This window comes from Arachis stenosperma, chromosome 2 (assembly GCF_014773155.1).
Source record: "Arachis stenosperma cultivar V10309 chromosome 2, arast.V10309.gnm1.PFL2, whole genome shotgun sequence".
NCBI lineage: Eukaryota > Viridiplantae > Streptophyta > Magnoliopsida > Fabales > Fabaceae > Arachis > Arachis stenosperma.
In genome coordinates, this window is record NC_080378.1 from 9877016 (window position 1) to 9896792 (window position 19777).

At 32.2% G+C, this 19777-nt stretch overlaps 2 protein-coding genes across 2 annotated transcripts; both read left to right on the top strand.

The window, feature by feature from the left end:
• Nucleotides 1-11081: 11081 nt before the first annotated feature.
• On the top strand, nt 11082-11889 carry LOC130960820 (uncharacterized). The gene has a single exon (XM_057886298.1). The coding sequence runs from the start codon at nt 11221-11223 to the stop codon at nt 11782-11784; it is 564 nt and encodes a 187-aa protein (XP_057742281.1). The 5' UTR covers nt 11082-11220; the 3' UTR covers nt 11785-11889.
• Nucleotides 11890-16169: 4280 nt separating this feature from the next.
• Nucleotides 16170-17426, top strand: LOC130960203 (uncharacterized). The gene has a single exon (XM_057885531.1). It carries the CDS (start codon nt 16358-16360, stop codon nt 16910-16912), a length of 555 nt encoding a protein of 184 aa, XP_057741514.1. The 5' UTR covers nt 16170-16357; the 3' UTR covers nt 16913-17426.
• The last annotated feature ends 2351 nt before the right edge of the window (nt 17427-19777 follow it).

Sequence of the window (19777 nt, forward strand, 5' to 3'; positions counted from 1 at the left end):
TTTTGAAAAAGTATTACTAATTTTTTTATAAAAAGTTTGGGGGGGCCGTGGCCCCCCCTTGTCTGAACTAAGCTCCACCACTGCGTACAAACAATTCTAAAATTGACTTTTGCTTTATAATTAAAATAACCTAAAAGTTTCCGTGCAATGGTAGGTAGATAGTGTTCTTCAGCGCATTGGGTTTAATTTATTTTGTAACTAAATAATGACTTGGCCACATTGATTTGATGATTCTATCGTGTATATTTAAAGCACTAGGAGTGAAGTTTTCTCATACGTAAGGTGTGGGTAATGTGTTGATCATAAATGATGACTTGCCACTTATACTAATATTTTCGTTGACCCATGCATGCATATGCAATTTCCAAGTCTATATATATCCTATATTCTGTAATTCACATCGTAATTTCTCCCTTAGCACAGATAATGAAATAATCCCTTAAAAACAGCATAATGAACAACCAAGGTAATAATCCTAGCTAGAACCTGCTTCTTTGTCAAAGAGTACTTCTTAAACTTTTCGTTTGACATTTACTCTCTTCATCACTCTCAAATATATTAGTGTTTAAATTTGATTTTATTTTAATATATACCTAGATATTAAAAAAAAAATTGTATCTTGAGTTATGGTGCCATTATATATATAGTGTGTATTTATTAAGCAATTAAAAATTCGATTTAACATTTGAAATTTCCTGATATCATGATTTTAAATAAATTAATCAATAATTCTAAATTTTGTTATTAGATTAGATGATTTTGGGATTTAGATCTTATTACAATTCTAATATAATTTTTAGAGCGTTTATAAATATCAGATATCTTTTATATCCTAAATTAGTTTTTAGAATTAAGTTAGATTTACATATAATTTTATTATTTTTCGTTATAGCCAAATATACTTGGGTATAAGCTTCGTGTCATTTAGTTCACTACAAAAAAAAAAAAAGAAGAAAAGATTTAGCAGTAACTATTTTAAAAATTTTGTGATAATTTTAAACCGTCACAAAATGAATTCATGACACTTAGTAGAGTGTTGTACTTTAAGGCACCTTTTTGTTAATACAAATAAAAACAAAAAATGAATGAATAAATACATTTTGATTTATACTCTTCTACCGGACTACAATAATTTGGCAGATTAGCAGCAAAATTTGCAAAAAAATATTTTTCTTCAGTATTTAACAATGAAGTGGTACACATTAAAAATAAGATTTATTTGGAAATGGTTAATTGATTAGCGAAAGATTTACAAGAAAGTTAATTTCTCGTAAATTTAGTTCCGTTGCTAAAAAAAGGATAGTGAAAAAAATTTTCTAGTTGATATGCCACAAATAATTTAGCGAGCAATTAATCTTTTTGCAAATTCGTTACCTAGGGTTCAACTGGATAAAAATGGATTAGCCATGAATATTATGGTAGTTCGGTTGCAAAAGCTTGACACACATTTACCTTCATTTTGTATGGTCATCAACAATTATGTCACTAATTCATCACTAATGAACTTATGAACCTAAGCTAGTAGTGCAGAAAGATGCATTACTAGTGAGGAATAATGTTCCTTGTTATTTCGTCGCAAACACTTGATGTACATTTAACGACGAACAAAATTTCCTAACTAATACATCACCAAAATTAAAGCTTTTAGCGAGCAACTTACTACTAGTTCCTCCAAAATTCATCACTTAATAGTTAATACTACAAAAAATTACTACACAAGTTATGTTAGCTAGTGATAATTATATTGTTACCGCTACTTTGTGGCAACAACTAATTACTCAGCTAAGGACGTGTATCTTGTTAATTAGTCTCTAAATTCTAAATTAAAATTTAGTTATCAAGCTACTAAAATCTCATTAGCAAAAAAGTTGCGACTATATATAGTACAAGTGACACATTTTTTTGCTAATTTTAAGTTGCTAATTAAAAAAAAAGCTTTTGTCACTAAGTTGTTATTGCAACTTTAATTTAGTGAATTAGTAGATAGAATTTTGTCGCTAAATCAAATCTATTTTGTACCTAATTATTACCAAATTTTTCGCTAATCTCTTCGCGAATTCTTCACAGAATTGTAAACAAGTCAAAAGCTTATTCTCAAAACCTTTAAACGTAATTCGTCACCATTGAATCTCTAAAGATTCGGTTAATTTCAAATCTATAGTTTTATTTCTTACTTGATATCTATAAGAACTAAGAAAATAAAAAAAATTAAATTTGTCTTATTTAATATTTATTAATTTAAATAACAATTAATAAATACTAAATAATATTTTGTTACCAAATATTTTTGTTAAAATAAAAAGATTTTGCCTACTTTAAGTCTGTAACCTTCTCAACAAAGAAAAAGTTATTTCTTTAAAAAGCCGAATTATTATTATGTTTTTTTTTTTAATTCTGTTAGAAAGCCAATAGAGTATTTGTAAAATGTGTATAATGTGTTATTTATTTAGTTTAATATGAGTTAAAAAATGAAAATTTAGGATAAAATATTACTAATTTCTCAAACACAATATATCTATACTATTCAGAATAACCATCCAGGTACCAGGAATAATAAACATCTGATATTCTATTGAATCAAACATCCCTATACTCTCATTGTATATATTGTATAAAAACTCCATTGACTCTCTATATTTTTTCTTTCCTGTGATATATATATCATCATTGATCAATTCCATTTTTCCTTATTTAATCGATAAATTAATTTAGAAATCAGTGCAATTTCGGATTCAATTCTCCTTGACAGCTTTTATAAGATCAATAATACATCACACCTTAATGCACGGTAAATTTAGGGACAACACTTGCTGGTGCCAACAATGATCATGTGACATATACCCTGTGATTGGTATTATATTATTCATGTAGCACAAGAGTCCTAATAATGTAAATGTCTAAAAATAGTGAACCATATATTATAAAACTTACTAGGTTACAGAGGATACATCATTATTTCACAGTATGTAGTTGGGACCAAATGTCCCTTTTTTTTTTCCCTTTTGTTTCTTGATTGCGTGCATGAATCATCCATACAATTTTCTAATGTCTCTTGCAGCTATGGAATGATAGAGATAGGTGGGGTCACCGACTCACCGTCAACATAATATGTTTTTCTAATAAAATAATTAATATCAAATATTTTATATTAGAATAATTAAATCTATCATATTAAAATAATTAAAATTTTTATAACGATATAATTATGTTTTTGTGAATACGAAATATGTACTCGTATTGTGTCAGAGTTAATACTCGAAATGATTTCTAAAAATTAATTTTCGATGTAATTTAGTCCTTAAACTTTCAATTGACTCAAATTGTACCATAAAATTTTGACCCGTGCCTTTAGAAAGCTGATTTAGTAATTTAAAAGGAGACATGACAATGTAACGGTTAGACGACATGACCAAATTTTTCAAGGCATCATTTTAACCCCTCACAATTTGAACATAAAATTTAGCACAACTCCAATTCTCCAAAATCGTAGTAGTCTCACCAATCTTAAAGTACGATGTTGGGTTCAAAGTGGCATTCTATGATAATTCTAATTGATGAATTAGTGCATATTCCCCTTCAAACTACACGCATACACACACCAAAATAGAAAAAGTTAAACAAGGTACTTCAGCTTCTCGTTGCTTTAATAAGACAACAAAATAAGATTGTCAAAAATATTATAATGGTAATTTCATATACCTTTTCAGCTTTTTCTGTAGTGCAACTTGCAAAGATAAGTCCACTTTACCTTTGTTGACTTTTTTAGAATATTTTATTAACATTTCTTGCATTACTCTGATGTTAACTCGGTTTCTTAATCTATCTCCAATAGAACTTTGTTATCACTGGATTGAAAGGTTGCCCCTTTAGTCAGAATAGGCCGCACCAAACCCAAACCATCCAATTCACTCAATGGCTTCCTTTATTTCCTTAGAACCTTCAAATGGAACTTCCTCCACCTTAACGTGTTTCTCCTTCTTATAATACGATTTCTCCACCTCAACGTATTTCTCCTTCTTATAATACAATTTCTCAATATCAAGAAAAGTGGCATCAGGATTAGCTTTTCTTCCCATTATCTGAAACAACAAGTACCACGATGAATATAATTCATCAACAAGCATATACACAGAGCAACATCAATAAATATAATTTTCTAAACAAATCGTTTTCTTCACCAAGCCACCTTGCGAACGAGTTCTGCTAGAACTGCCAAAGCCTTGGCTACTGCTCCCTAACTCTTGGAGAAACTACTACAATTTAAGAGAATTGGGGCTGCGCTAGGTTTTATGTTCAAATTGTGAGGGGTTAAATTAATACCTTGAAAATTTTGGTCACATCATCTAACCGTTACAGTGCCACGTGTCATTTAAAATTGTCATGTCAGTCTTCCGGTGACGAGAAAACATCGAAAAGGCCAAATTGAAGCACGAGTCAAAATTTCAAGATACAATTTGAATCAATTGAAAATTTAAGGGACTAAATTGTGTCGAAAATCAAATATTAGAAACCATTTTAAGTATTAATTCTATTGTGTCATGATATTTTTTTTCAAAAATTTAAAATAAATACGTGGATGAAGACACATAAATAATTATCTCTAACATGTTTCTTTACACAATAACTTTTTTTTATTGTGTAAATTTTATAATAGACTTTTTTTTCTTTTTTTTATGCGTGTGAAAACTCAAGACAGTTTATGAATTGAAGAGGAGAAAGAGAATAGGAAGATGAGTTTCAAATTCAAAAATTGAGAACTTATAAAATTATTTCACTCAATTGTAATAATACAATAAACTGGTTTATATACATTATGTTAATTATTAAGGTAGAATTAACTATATCAATGAGTTAACTTAATTATCTAACAAACTAGTTACGGTGCCAGTAATACTAATCATCCGTAACAACCTCTAACTAACTTAATTGTATAGGAGCAATCATCTACTACTAACTAGTACAGTAAACTTATACTGAGCTATATTATCAAATAGCTTCCCTCAAACTTAGAATGTGAACATCAAACAGTCCAAACTTGGAATGAAATTTTAAAAATGACTCCAGAGCCAAACTCTTGGTCAAGAGATATGTAACCTGTTATGCGGTCCTAATAAAGAGCAATTTCAGCGATCCATCTTGCACTTGATCTTTTATCGTGTGATAATCTATCTTAATATATTTGGTGCGTTCATAAAACATAAAATTTGAAGTAATGTAAAGTGTAGATTGGTTGTTGACGTAAAAAAATTATCAGTTTAGAATTTTTACAAAAATAATCTCGTCAAAGTATAAATCTAAACCAATAATTAACCTTCAATCAAAGTTTAATTTTTTTTGTTACTTAAGTCAAACCAATAATAACCGAGAGCATTTAAATCTCGAGACGTCTCTCAAAGGAATTACAGAAAAGAGTGCATATTATTAGTTATGAGAATTTTGAGTTTTGGAATGATGAACAAGAAAGTAAATTGTAAGAAAGTAAAGCTAACAATTAAGATAATATAAATGCTACAAGACACTCGTGGCAAGGATTAAGAGTCAAAGTCTTTTATCTTGAATCATTGACCACAACATAGTAATTACAAACGGTTAATTCCACCTGATTTTTCTCTAACATCGGAGGGTGAAGTCAAGTGGATATAATTGATTCTAAAATCAACTAACAACCCTAAATTACCAATTACATTTGACATCAATGACATCAAGGCACTTAAGTCCTCAATCTCAAGGCAAGAGTGCTAAAATTCTACTCTAAAACTAATTCAAGTATTTCATCAAACACCTAATGTGCATAAATATAAAGCATAGTAAATTACATGAATTAGTAAAATCTACAACTACTCAATGCAAGAAAACAATAATAACAACTAAATTAAACAATAATAAAACTCAGTAAACCAAATTGTTTTTCTATTAGTAGATATAATTTGGGAACCATCTGGCATCTTAACCAGGATTGGATCTATGAAATAATAGCGGTTGAAAATTTTTAAAGAGAACGATACATGAGTAGTTGCTTTTATATCTAATATCCAATCCGATGATCTTAAATTGTGACTTGAAAGTGAAAGAATTTTATGTATACTTGCTGAAAGAGCATGAACCGTGATTACCAGATTAGTAGAATGTGCATGTTTATCACCATGAGGGTTGAATAGAGTCATCAAAGCTTGTTTCTGCTCTTTGGAGAATAAGGTGTTTATATTGGTGCCACTCTTCTAGGCTTCAGAGATGGTGTCATTTTGTGCATCATTTTCATCTGCCACCATGCCGTTAACAACTTGCCTATTGTCAGTCGTTTGAGGTTTCCGCACATGAGAGGGATAACCATGCTTATGATAACATGTGTCAATAGTGTGACTAGATTTGCTGCATTGAGTGCATTGCTTAGTAGAACTACGACAGCAGCCTCTGTGACCACCGCATCCTCTGCCTCATGAAGCAGAATATTGGAGAAATTGGGGTGAAATTGGAGGTTTGTGCAGCATTGACTAACATAACCATATGTCTCTCTTGCTGTAGAAGCATAGAGAATACCGTAGCAAGGATTGGGAATGGCTACATAAGCATAACTTGAGATCGAACACCCGTATGCTCCTCATTCATGCCTGTGTGAATCTTATAATATTGGTTTATGATCTGTAGTCTCTAAAATGCTACAGACACAATCACATTTGTGCAGGCAATCACAGTTCAGAATCGGTCAAAATTCCTCTAATTCCTCCCAAATGGACTTGAGCTTGATGAAGTAAGAAGTAATCGACAACTCCCCTGTTTGGTGAGAAACATCTCTTCCTCCAACCCAGTGATGCTAAAAATGTCCCCTTAATAAAATTGATGACTTAAATCTCGCCAAAGATCCGCGACAACATTGCACCACAATACACTACCTAAAATCTTAGAAATAAGAGAAGCATGAAGCTAGAAAAGCATACAAGAATTACAATATTCCCAAGTCTCAAAAGTAGGGTCAGTCTTATTAGGTTTGGGAAGAGAACCATCCACAAATAGAAATTTGTTCTTCACAGAACGGAACCAAGAATGATAATTTGTGATTGTTCAAGGGAATGGAAGTGAGTGAGATACCAGGATTTTCGCTCGAATGAAAAAAAAATTGACTAGAAGGATCCTAATTGAGATTGGAGTTGGATCTGACGGAAGGAGAAAATTAAGATTGTATAGTCAAAAAGTGATGTATCATCAGCATGAAATTCTAAGATTCAGCGGTGGAGAATCCATGATTTTCCAAATCGGAGCAAGGAGCGGGTGGATCAACCATTCTTTCAGCAAAATAGTCAAAATTGGACAAAATATTGCGAAAGCAAGTTCCACGAACTAGGAATCGTGCGCAAGAGAAATTGAAAGTAGCACAAAGACGCTAATCCCCTTGAGACTCAACAAGAACGAGCAACTCCCTTCAATTCCTGTAAACTCGTGATCAGAGTCGACACTTCAACAGAACCGAAACAAAGCACTCTCATCAACACTGTCGTGTGAGTGAATCGGAAAAAAAAAAAAGAAAGGGAACAAGTGAAAAAAAACGCTCACTGCACCGTATGAAAACTCAGAACCAGCTCGTGAATTGAAGAGGAGAAAGAAAATAAGAAAATGAGTTCCAAGTTCAGAAATTGAGAACTTGCAGAATGGTTTAAAACTAACTATATCTAGGGGTGTTCATGGTTCAGTTTTTTTATAAACTGAACTGAAACTGAACTAAACCATTTTAAATGGTTTAGAAACTGAACCAAACTATTTTGTCAAATAAGAAATTGGTTTTAAACCAGTTTACAATACAGTGCACCAGTTTAAACCAGTTCATAAAAATAAAACCAGTTTTAATTAAAAAAACCAGTTTAAACTGGTTTATGCCTAAAACTAGTTTTAACTTTTAACATATATAAAATTAGTTTTTATATTTTTTCTCTGTCACTCTCTCTCTCTCCCACTCTCTCTCTCTCCCCCCTCTCTCTCTCTCTCCCTCTCTCTCTTTCCCTTTCCTCTCTCTATCTCCCTCTCTCTTCATCTCTCCCTTTTCCCCTCCTTTTTCTCTCTCCCTCCTCTTTCTTTTTTCCTTTTTTTTCTCTCTCCCCCTTCCCCTCTTTCTCCCCTCCCCTCTCTTTGTCTTTCTCTCTTTCTCTCCCCCTCCCCTCTCCTTCTCTCTTTCACTCTCTATCTCTCTCTCTCCCTCTCTCTCTCCCTCTCCCTTTTCTCCCTCTCTATCCCTTTCTCTCATTTTCTCTCCATCCTCTATCCTCTTCTCTCTCTCTCTCTCTCCTCTCTTTTCCTTCTCTTTGTCTTTCTCTCTTTCTCTCCCCTCCCCTCTCCTTCTCTCTTCACTCTCTATCTCTCTCTCTCCCTCCTCTCTCTCTCTCTCCCCTTTCTCCCTCTCTATCCCTTTCTCTCATTTTCTCTCCCCTATCCCTCTTCTTCTCTCTCTCTCTCTCTCTCCCTCTTTTCCTTTCCTATCCACATCTTCTCTCTCTCTCTCTCTCTCTATCTCTTAACATATATAAAATTAGTTTTTACATTCTCTTTCTTCCCCCTCTCCCCCTCTCTCTCATTCTCTCCCTCTTTTTCCTTCATCTCTTTCTCTCTCTCCCTTCTCTCTTTTTTTCTCTTTTCTTCCCATCTTCCTCTCTTTTTTCTCTTCTCTCCCCCTCTCTCTCTTCTTCTTTTTCTTTCTCTCTCTTTCCCCTCTCGCTCTTCCTCTTCTCTCTCTCTCTCTCTCTCCCCCTCTTTCTCCCATTTCCCACTCTTTGTCTTTTTCTTCTTCTCTATTTTCCTTCTCTCTCTCTCTATTTTCCTTCTCTCTCTCTCTCTCTCTCTCCTGCCCCTCTTTCTCCCCCTCCCTTTTCTTTCTCTCTCTCTTTTCTCCCTCTATCCCTTTCTCTCATTCTCTATCCCCTATACCTCTTCCTCTCTATTTCTCTCTCCTTCTCTCTCTCCTTCCCTCTTTCCCTCCTCTCTCTCCCTCTCTCTTTCTCTTTGTATCTCTCACTTTCTCTCCCTCTCTCTCTTATGCTCTTTCTCCCCTTTCTTTCTCTTTCTTTCTCTTCTCTCTCTTATTTTGGAGAAAAGAAGAAGAGAGAGAAAAGGTTGAGAGAGAAAGAGAAAAGTGAGAAAGAAAAGAATGAAAGAGAAGAAAGAGAGAGAAGAGGAGAAAGAAATAAGGGAAGGGGAGAGAGAGAAATAGGAGAGAGAAAGAAAGAAAAGAAAAAAAAAAGAAAGAGAGAAAGAGGAAGAGAGAAGGGAGGGAGAGAGAAACAAAAGGGGAGAGAAAGAAAAAAGAGGGAGAGAGAGAGAGAAGGGGGAAGGGAGGGGGACCGAGGGAGAGGGGAGAAAAAGAAAAGAGAGGGAGGGAGGAGGGGAAGAAAGAAGAAAAGGGGGGAGGGAGAGGAAGAAAGAGGGAAGAGAGAGAGAGAAGGAGGGAGATGAGAGAGAGAGAGGAAGAGAGAAGGGAGGAGAGAGAGAGGAAGGAAGGGGGAGAGAAAGGGAGAGGAGAGAAAGGAGAGAGAGAGGGAGAAAGACAAAGAGAGATGGGAGGGGGAGAGAGAGGAGGGAGAGGAGAGGAAGAGAAAGAAAGGGAAAGAGATAGGGAAAGGATGGAGAGAGAGATGAGAGGGAGAAAGAGGAGGAGAGAGAGAGAGAGAGGAAGAGAGACGAGAAGTGAGAGGGAGAGAGAAAGGGAAAAGAGAGAGAAAGAGAGAGAAAGATAGAGAAAAAGGGGGAGAGGGAGAGAGAGGAGGGAGACAAAGAGGAGAGAGAGAGAGAGAGAAGGGAGAGAAGGAAGAAAGGGGAAAAAGAGAAAGAAGGGAGAGCGGAGGGAGAGAAAGAGGAGAGAGAGAGAGAGGAAGGGGAGAGAGAGTGAAGGGAAAGAGAGAGAAAGGGTATGTAAAAACTAATTTTAGAGTTTAAATAAAACTAGTTTTAATTTGGTTTAAAACTAAACTGAATCATAAAAACTGGTTTTTAATAAACTGGTTTTCATAAAAACTATGGTTTCAGTTCTGTTTTTTATTTAAAAAAACTGGTTTATTTAAAACAGTTTCAGTTCAGTTTCAATTCAATTCAGTGAAACCAATTTTTTGGCACACCCTTAACTATATCAATGAATTAACTACTTAATCATCTAGCCAGTTAGACTAATCATCCGTAACAACTTCTAACTAATTTGTATAGGAGCAATCATCTACTACTAACTAGTACAATAAACTTATGCTATATTTTCCAACAATTTGTCTAGCTAGCATGATTTTTTTTCTTAATACTAACTAAACTTTAAATCTTTAGATCATAAAAAGCTTAATACTATATCATAAAATTATTTCTTTTAGTAATAATTTTATAATGTGTAAAATATTATAATAGTTTATGTATATTCTGTTTCAATTTGTATGTAAAATCGTAATAAGATCCCATGGTTTACATATAAATTTTAAATCCGCGGTTGCTTTTAACAAATTATATAGAATTAGAACAAAATGAAAAAAATACATCCTTTAAAAAATTATAAATAAATAATATTAAAAAGAATTATTTTATTTAAGTAATTTTTTCCAACTTGTTTGCAGTCACATATAGACCCTACTTTTAAATGTTTATATAAAAATTAAAAATAATAATGTTTTATTCTTTTATCTGAATTTCTGAGAAAAAGAAGAAGAACATACACATATATTCACGTATTTTGACATGAATAATCTAATGAAGAGGCAGTAGTAGCGTAGTATAGTAGATACACGGTAAACCTGTCTCCAAAGGCGCGCACACACTCCTCATTCTGTATATTCCTATCACGAATGACGCGTCAAAATTAATATTTTTTATTAATATTAGATAATATTTAATTTATATTTCTCTTTTATATTATTATAATTTAAAATTTAAATACTGATAATTAAAAATAATAAATTTTATTAGTTATATTATATTACGTTAATTAATATTTAATAATAAGCACTGTATTTATAATAGTGTAAGTGTAAGTAAGGTGAGGTCAAAAGTCAAAAAGTCCACGCATATATATCACGAAAGAACTCGTCAACTTCTTTCGCTATTTCTTTCTCTTTTTCGTGTTCCCTTCCAACAAATTTTTGTACCCCTTGACATCCTTATAAGAGCATCAACCTTCACCCTCGTTATTAATCTCCCTCATCACAACAACGAAAACAATCTAAACTAACACCACACACACATATCTAATTAATTAGCATCAGCATCATGGGGCTAAGCTCACGAACTATAGAGATTACGGTTATTTCCGGTGAAAACGTTCATGTGAAGGAGGAATCATACGTCGTCGTTCGAGCTGAGTCACTCAAATCTTGCACAACAAAAGCAGCCAAAAACACTGACATTATTATCAACAATAATCATAGCTCAAGTTTGATTTCATGGAACGAGAAGTTATTGCTTGAGATTCCAATGCATGCAAGGTCCATCACGTTTGAGGTTCAATGCAAGAATTCAAGAGCAAGTAGTGCTAGACCCGTTGGGGTGGCAAGGATTGCTATTTCGAATATATTGCTGGGTGGTTCGGGGTTCGACAGCGACAGCGACGGCGATAATAATGTGTTGAGTTATAGGTTGAGGGATTGGGATGGACGGAGAAATGGAGTTATTCATTTCTCCGTAACGACTGCGAAGATCACGGCCGCCGTGGAAGAAGCAGTGGAGCCGCCGGTGAAGGGTTTGGTCGAGGATCACATGAAGAAGAACAATAAGAACTCCAATGAAGTTGTTCTTGGTGTTCCTTTATGGTGGAACTACCCCAATATTATTTGAAGATCTATATTATTATTGCTCTCTTTTTTGTTGTTTTTTAAGTTTATTCATTTTTTGTTTTTCGAGATCAAGGATTCATTTAATTAATTGCTCTTTTAAAAATAATTCAAGAGCCAGCCATTTTTAATATTTTATTATTATTATTTGGTTATCATATAGCACAAATATTAATTTTTTTTAATAAATAAATTTTATAAATTTATATATACAAATTTTAAAAAATATAGACTCAAGCTATATTATTTCATATTATTAAACTACTCTTTCACTTTAGTCCATCACAACAATAAAGAAGTCTCGTGACCCACAAATTCAACCCAACATAATACATAAATTCAATTATAATTTTAGTCTTTATTATCTTATTTTTATTTTATCTTTAGTTGTTCTTATCTTATCTTTATTTGCTTTTATATTTCATAGGACAATGGTCTATATATATATTTAGTTTTATCCTCATAGTTTACAACACACTTCAGTACAATTCAATCAATTAACAATTAATAAAATTTCTTCATCTATTTTTTTCCTATTTTTTCACAATTTTATCACATATATATAAAAATTTTAATAAATATAGATATAAATTATATATTTTTGTATATAAAATATTTGTAAATTTAAATACAAATTATTACGGGCCATGTAACATTATTTTTAATTTTATGCATATATGCATGTAGTGAGATATATTTATTATTTAAGCTCACATAGAATTTTCTATAAATCGTAATTAGCTTGCTTCACTGCTTAGTTTTTGGTATTACTTTATAAGGGATTCTTACATGAAATACATAATAAGGACATTCTTCATTGCTAAAGAAAAAAAAAAGAAAAGAATGCAAAAGCAAAACTCAAAAGTACAAGGTTCACATTTTTATTAATTATTATTGAAAGGTACGAGACTCTGGTGCTTCAATTGATGATTTCAGAAAGACAAAGAGAAATTGTTCTCAATTGTATTAAAGTGTGAATGATGCAATTGCACATAACAAATTAGAGACATTATTATTTAGAGAGTTGTTATTCTAATTAATTCTAACGGACTCTAATAACAGCCTAATGCTGACTTAGCATTATAACTAATTTACTGATACAATACATAATTAATTACTCTTTCATTTATGCTATCAATTATAATATATATTAGTAAACAAAATTATCATCTTAATTTAGACAGAGTTATTACGTGTTTGGCAAGTTATATGGTCAAAGTGAATAACAATACTTTTAGTTGAAAGTCGGTTGTCGGTTACGGTTCGGAAATTCACAAGGAAAATAAAGTAATAAACAATGGCGGCCGTTTCACAAGAGATTTGCGCGGTTTAGAACCGCCGCTACACGGATCCGCGAATTTGATTCGCTGCCAATTTTTATTAAGGCGTTGGTAAAGATTCTTAGCAATTTTCAACAACCACTGCTGTGCTATAATCATCGTTAATTAGGTAAACGATTTGTGATTTGAAAGTTGAAACTGCCTCTATTTTTTTAATTGGCTTCAAAAAATAAAATTGCGGCAGTTTGAAGAGTCGCAATTTTTATGCAGAATAAACGTAGCATCCCTATTTAGAGGCCTATCAAGATTTTGGTAAGCGAAAAAGTATACGAACCAATTATAACATAAGCCAATTTAAATTAATTTTTGTATTTTTAATTTTAAAATTTAAAAAATTAAGATAGTGGAGAGTTGTATTTTTTTTTTAATAACAGACCTCATATTTTTTTTAATTAATTAACTCTAGTTAGCTACCCTCCTAATTGTAAAATTATTCAATTCTCTAAAATATTTTATTAACAAAATTATACATACACTCATTCTTGTTATAGTTATGTCCCTACTATAGGATTAAAGAGAAAAATTTAAAAATATGGCTCATGTGTGTACTTTTATTTTTTTAAATTAAAGATAAATTGTTTTATATATAATAAAGATAAAAAGTATTATATATACTAAAATTAATTATTATATATTTATTTAAAATTATGTATTATCTAATATATTTTTAATGTGTATTTTATATTAGTGATTGGCCTGATTTTGATAACTAATAATATTGATATATACTTAACATATATAGTTGATTAAAGAGAGCACACACAAAGTAGATATAGAAGTAAAAGATCAACACCCAAGAGATGAACGTTTTCAAAAAAACAATTTAAAATCATAGAAATGAAATATTTTTATGATAGAGTTTGAAGGGAAGGTGACGAGGAAGAAAGAGTGTGAGTTATGTATCTCGGTGACTGAACAATACGAGAATTGATTGAATGAATCCATAGCATACACACTACCTATTATTTATACCAGATATAGCAGCTAACCAAAAAAGCAACATATACAAGTATACAACAGATTCTGTTAAAACAGAATAACTGAAACTAATTTATCACCCTATCAGTTACACTGAATAATGCTAAGGGAAAATATGAGAAGCTAATGGAATATTCGTACAATGTGTACAATGGAGGTTTATGGAGTATTAGAGATATAATTATTATTGTTATCTTTTTCCATCAGTTGAAGCTTTTGAGATGAGTGGTATCATGACATGGTATTAGAGCGCTAGATTCAAAAGGTCAAGAGTTTAATTTTTGATGAACCTCAAAATCAGTTTAATCTTTTGGGAAAATGTTTATTATCCCTAGTACTCGGATGGTTATTCTAGATAGTATGGGGGATATTTATTTTGTAACTCAATAACCTATTGTACATATTGTACAAATAGTCAATTGTCTCCCTAACGGAATCATAATACTAACTCTATTATTCCGGAAAGAGAGTGTTGAAAGAAATTTAAAGCCAGAGAAAAAAAAGTTTTTAAATATTCTATTTAAAAAATAAATTTAATTTTAATACACTATCTATCGGATAAAATAATTTTACACATATATTCAATTATATAATGTTATGTCAGTAAAAATATCTATTTTTTATATTACACGTAAATAGTCATCCAAACAAATAAATTAATTAGACAATTATATAAAATGTTTTACATTATCAGTATATCGAATTAAACTCTATATATATTTGACATTTTGAAATTGTTCAACAGTTTAATTTGACCTTTTGTCAATAAAAACAAATGACCTAAATGGTAATTTTTTTTTAAGAATAGCCTCATAATTTGATTTGGAAGTCTTATTGAGAAAATTACTAAGACAAAGGTATTTGAAGCCATTGGACTACTAAAGGAGTGTCTAATTTCATTGTTTACGAATATTTATCTACTTTTTAAATTTTATTTGCCTATAAACCATGTCAATTTTAAAAAATTATATACTATAAATATTTTAATAGATTAAGTACGATTTTGGTTTTTAAGGTATAGGTCAAAAAAAATTTTCGTTTTCAACATTTTTTTGCATACTAAATCGTCTTTAAGATTTAACTTAACTTTAAAATTGTCCTTATCTTATGGACCAAAATCGTATGGAGGCGGCGGCACGGAAATAGAGAGATAGGGGTGGATCATGGACAGCTTCTTCTTTTATTTTTCCATTTTCTTCTTTCCATCTCCCTTTACAAAAACAGAAACACTCTCTTTTTCTTATTTTTCTTTTTTTTTTTATTTTATAATATTTTTTATTATGAATAATTTAGTCCAAAATTTAATATTTAAGTAAAAAATGACAATTTTAAAATTTGGTATTAAATCTTAATAACGATTTCGTATAAGAAAAATATTAAGAACGAACAAATTTTTTGACCTATACTTTAGAGACAAAAATCGTACTTTAACTCTTTTTTAATTATATAAATGAAAGAAGTAAAAACCAATTTATCATAAAAGTATATATAGTTTATACATCAATTATTCTACATATATATATATAAAAAATTAGTTATTTATATAAAATATATTTTAAAATATAAAATATATATTAAAATTAAATTAAACAATATATAATTATATATACATATATAAATTAATTTTGTGACTATATATATATATATAGTCTTATTTTTAGTTATAGAAAAATATTAGAGGATTAGTCAATTTTATAATTTATAAATATTAATTAATTATTATTAATATTTTTGATGATGTGAATTTTTATTTAATAATATAAAATTATTCATTTTTTTTTTAATTTAATGATTAAATGTTGATAAATTTAAATAAAACTGCTGCCCTTAGTTATGCATATAAGAAACTCGTCCGCAATAGATCACACGCGCTCCGTTCGGAACACACTGCATATTATTATTTTTCCCATGAAATGTACCAAACCGCGCGCAGATTCACTATCAGAGTGCGTGTGGTGTATAAAAAGTTAAAAACGATGAAGCGAAGAGGTCAAAGTCAAAAGTCAAAGTCCCCACACATATTACACATTAACTTCACACCAACCAAACGGAGAGAATTAAAATCCATTAAAATCACCGAAACGACACCTCAATTTCTTTTGTTCTTTCTCTCTCTTTTTCGTGCCCCCTTCCCCATAACACATTTACATTTTATATAAACCATCCTTCAACTCTGCTTATTGTTCACCAAAAACATTACACACATTATTCATAGTCTTTTATTATTTTGTTACATAATTAATACATACACTCTAAGCTATGGGGGTAAGCTCACAAACTCTAGAGATTACGGTTATTTCCGGTGAAAACGTTCATGTGAAGGAGGAATCATACGTCGTCGTTCGAGCTGAGTCACTCAAATCTTGCACAACAAAACCAGCCAAAAACACTGACATTATCATCAACAATAATCATACCTCAAGTTTGATTTCATGGAACGAGAAGTTATCGCTTGAGATTCCAATGCATGCAAGGTCCATCACGTTTGAGGTTCAATGCAAGAATTCAAGAGCAAGTAGTGCTAGACCCGTTGGGGTGGCAAGGATTGCTATTTCGGATATATTGTTGGATGGTTCTGATGGGTTCGGCGGCGACAGCAACGGCGACAATGTGCTGAGTTATAGGTTGAGGGATTGGGATGGAAGGAGAAATGGAGTTATTCATTTCTCCGTGAGGAGGATGACGGCGGCACCACCGGTCGAAAATACGGTGAAGGAGTTGGTGGAGGATCAGAAAAAGACTAAGAAGGAATCTGGTGAAGAAGTTGTTCTTGGAGTTCCGGTATGGTGGAACTACCCTAATATTATTATTTGATGATTTATTATTTTGTTATTTTTTTAATATTTTATATTTAATTAAGAGATGTTATTTTTATGTATTTTTATTGGTGGAAATTCAAGTGCAGCCAACTTCACGTAAAGTTTATAACTGAGAGTCGTTAGATAATTTGACTGATTTGACTAAATTTTCATCTAACGACTCTCAGCTATTAACTTCACGTGAAGTCAACTCCACCCGAATTTTCACCAATTTTATTACCATAAATGATAAATTTTTTATTTTTTATTTTTTATTTATTTTTAGTTATATACACAAAATTAAAAAAGTGGTGTATAATATATATTGTAATTACAAGAGGTTTGTTAGTTGGTCAAAGTTCATACAAAGTCAGCTTGAATTGAAATTTATTGCGATGAAGGCTTGTAATAAGTTGTTATGGATGTTCAATGACTTCAAACTTGTAACCTCCTCCTTAGTATATATTCCGTCTCTTTTGGTATGCTCAAAATATTAATACAGAAGTCTTACATAAGTTGAATTTATTTAATAGATATGTATCCTTAGCTTGGATTTGTTTACATGTGTCTAATTTTGATGTACAATAAATAAATAGTAGTGTAAAAATATTGAATTTCCGAAAGAAAAAGATTTAAAGAAGAGTAAAATTTATTATTTTGATTGATATTTTAAATTATTATTTTAATTTTTTAATTTAATAATTTAATAATATATTTTAATTCATATTTTAAATATTATTAACTAATTATTTATAAAAATAATAAATTTTATAGCCCTCTGACGTTCTTCTCGTCTCAAAAATGAGAAAATTTTCGCCATGTCAGAATCCTGAGATGGCTTTTTGGAACTTGGAAGTGTTCAAAATAAGAAAGCGTGTGGTAGAAAGTTTCACCCTTCTTCCCTCTCAAAGTCAATTAGCTAATAGCTACGGTGAAAATCGATTAATCCCTTGTATATTATTCTAATTTGTAAAACACAATGGAAAACGTGTCATGAGAGTACGTAACTTTGTCACCTTCATATATAATCATATAAGCAGATCATGATACGTGTGGGGGTTTTCGTGTTTAAAACGTAAAATACCTTTTAAACTTAGCGCTTAGTGTTGATGTATATGGATAATGTAAATTATTTCATACTTATTTAATTATATTTTTTAAATAATTATTTGTGATAATTATAAAAAATCATTTGTATTGATATAATAATAAGGTATAATTAGATTTATATTATTTTTAACTATCTACCACTCTTTTATATATATATATATATATAATTGTTACGATGGGTAACCGGAGATTAATGGATTGGATGGCGTTGGTTGGCGCAATCGTTTGAAAGAGGAGGCCTTCGAGTGAGTCTGCACTTTGGGGGCCTCCGCCCGACTTGTGTGCGTGAAAGAATGGGGGGTGGTACCTGCAAAGACACTCCAATGCTTAAGTCAGCAAGAGCGTAAGCAGATCTAGAGAGTATTGAGACTTAGAGATACCTGAGGGGTGTCAAGGTATTTATAGTGGTGAACCAATAACCACCGCTGAAGTAGTTCTGCCTTTTAAGGTGGATAACCGTTCCTTTATCTTAGGGAGGTTGGGATAGGGCTCCTGGAAGTGGGTAGAGAGATTTTAGAGGGCAGTTACTCATTTGAATGAGTGATTATCTGCCAGCTAATCTTCGTTCCTGACTTCTTTAGGGTTAGTCGTGATAGGAACCGACTTCATAGGGAGGAGGTCGGTACAAGGCGAAGCTCAACCTTTTTGGGTTGGGCCTTTTGTTGGGACCTGGGCCTTATCGTTGGGTTAGGGTATGAACAGTGCCCTTACTCAAGCCCAATTTCCTTTAAGATTTGGGTTCGAGTATTCTACTCGGGGTCGTAACCGACTTGTGAGGGAACCGACGTGATTCGTTTGCAACCGACGTGAATTTCCGTGACTTTTGATTTTTACAGTTACATCTAATCAAACGTCGCGTCCGTTAGGGGTGTGTGTAGGTATTAATTACCTTGGTAACGGTGCATTCATTAATGACCGCTTCCATTTTTACCATTATGCCCCTAACGTGCTTATAAATGCTTCCCTCTTCCTTCGTTGTTTCGTTTCTTCGATTTTTCAAAAAAAATTTCCCTTTCATCTGTTCGTGGAATACTTTCGTATCTGTTCGTGGGGTACTCTTCGTTGAAGGCTTTCATCTTCCTCTACTTCTTTTCAGGCAAAGGTTGGTTCTTTCTTCCCTTTTATTAAGTGCTTCTGCATGCCTTTTATTTTCTTTGGAGAGGGAGAGGGTGACGTCGTAGGTTGTTTAGATTTCATGCCCCTTAGGGACTCTCGTTTTTTATTCTTTTTCCTTTTCCCTTTGTAGGTTTACATCGTACCCTAGGGAAAAAATGTCTTCTGTAGAAGTTATTGCTCAGTGGGTTGATGTTACGGTCTTGGGGGAGGAACCCTTGGTCGATGCCGAGTTCATCACCAACCTTCGCACTCATCACCATATTTGTACTTCTGAGGAGGATGAGCCGAAGTATGAATTGGTGGTCCCGGGTCTGGAAGACCGGGTTTGTTTTGGGAGGGATACTGAGGAGGCTTCTCATTTTTTCTATATGTATGAAAGCATGATTACCCGTTTGGGTGTTTTTCTTCCATTTTCTGATTTTGAAATAGCTGTTTTGCGTCACTGTCGAGTTGCTCCTACCCAACTTTACCCCAATTCTTGGGGTTTTCTGAAAATTTACCAGTTTATCAGCCACGCCTTAGATTTTCCGACCTCTTTGAGGATTTTCTTCTATCTTTTCCATATGACCAAGCCCTTCAGTGGGTTAAATAACAAGCAACAATGGGTGTCTTTCCGATCCATACAAGGTCGGAGAGTTTTCACCCTTTTTGATGA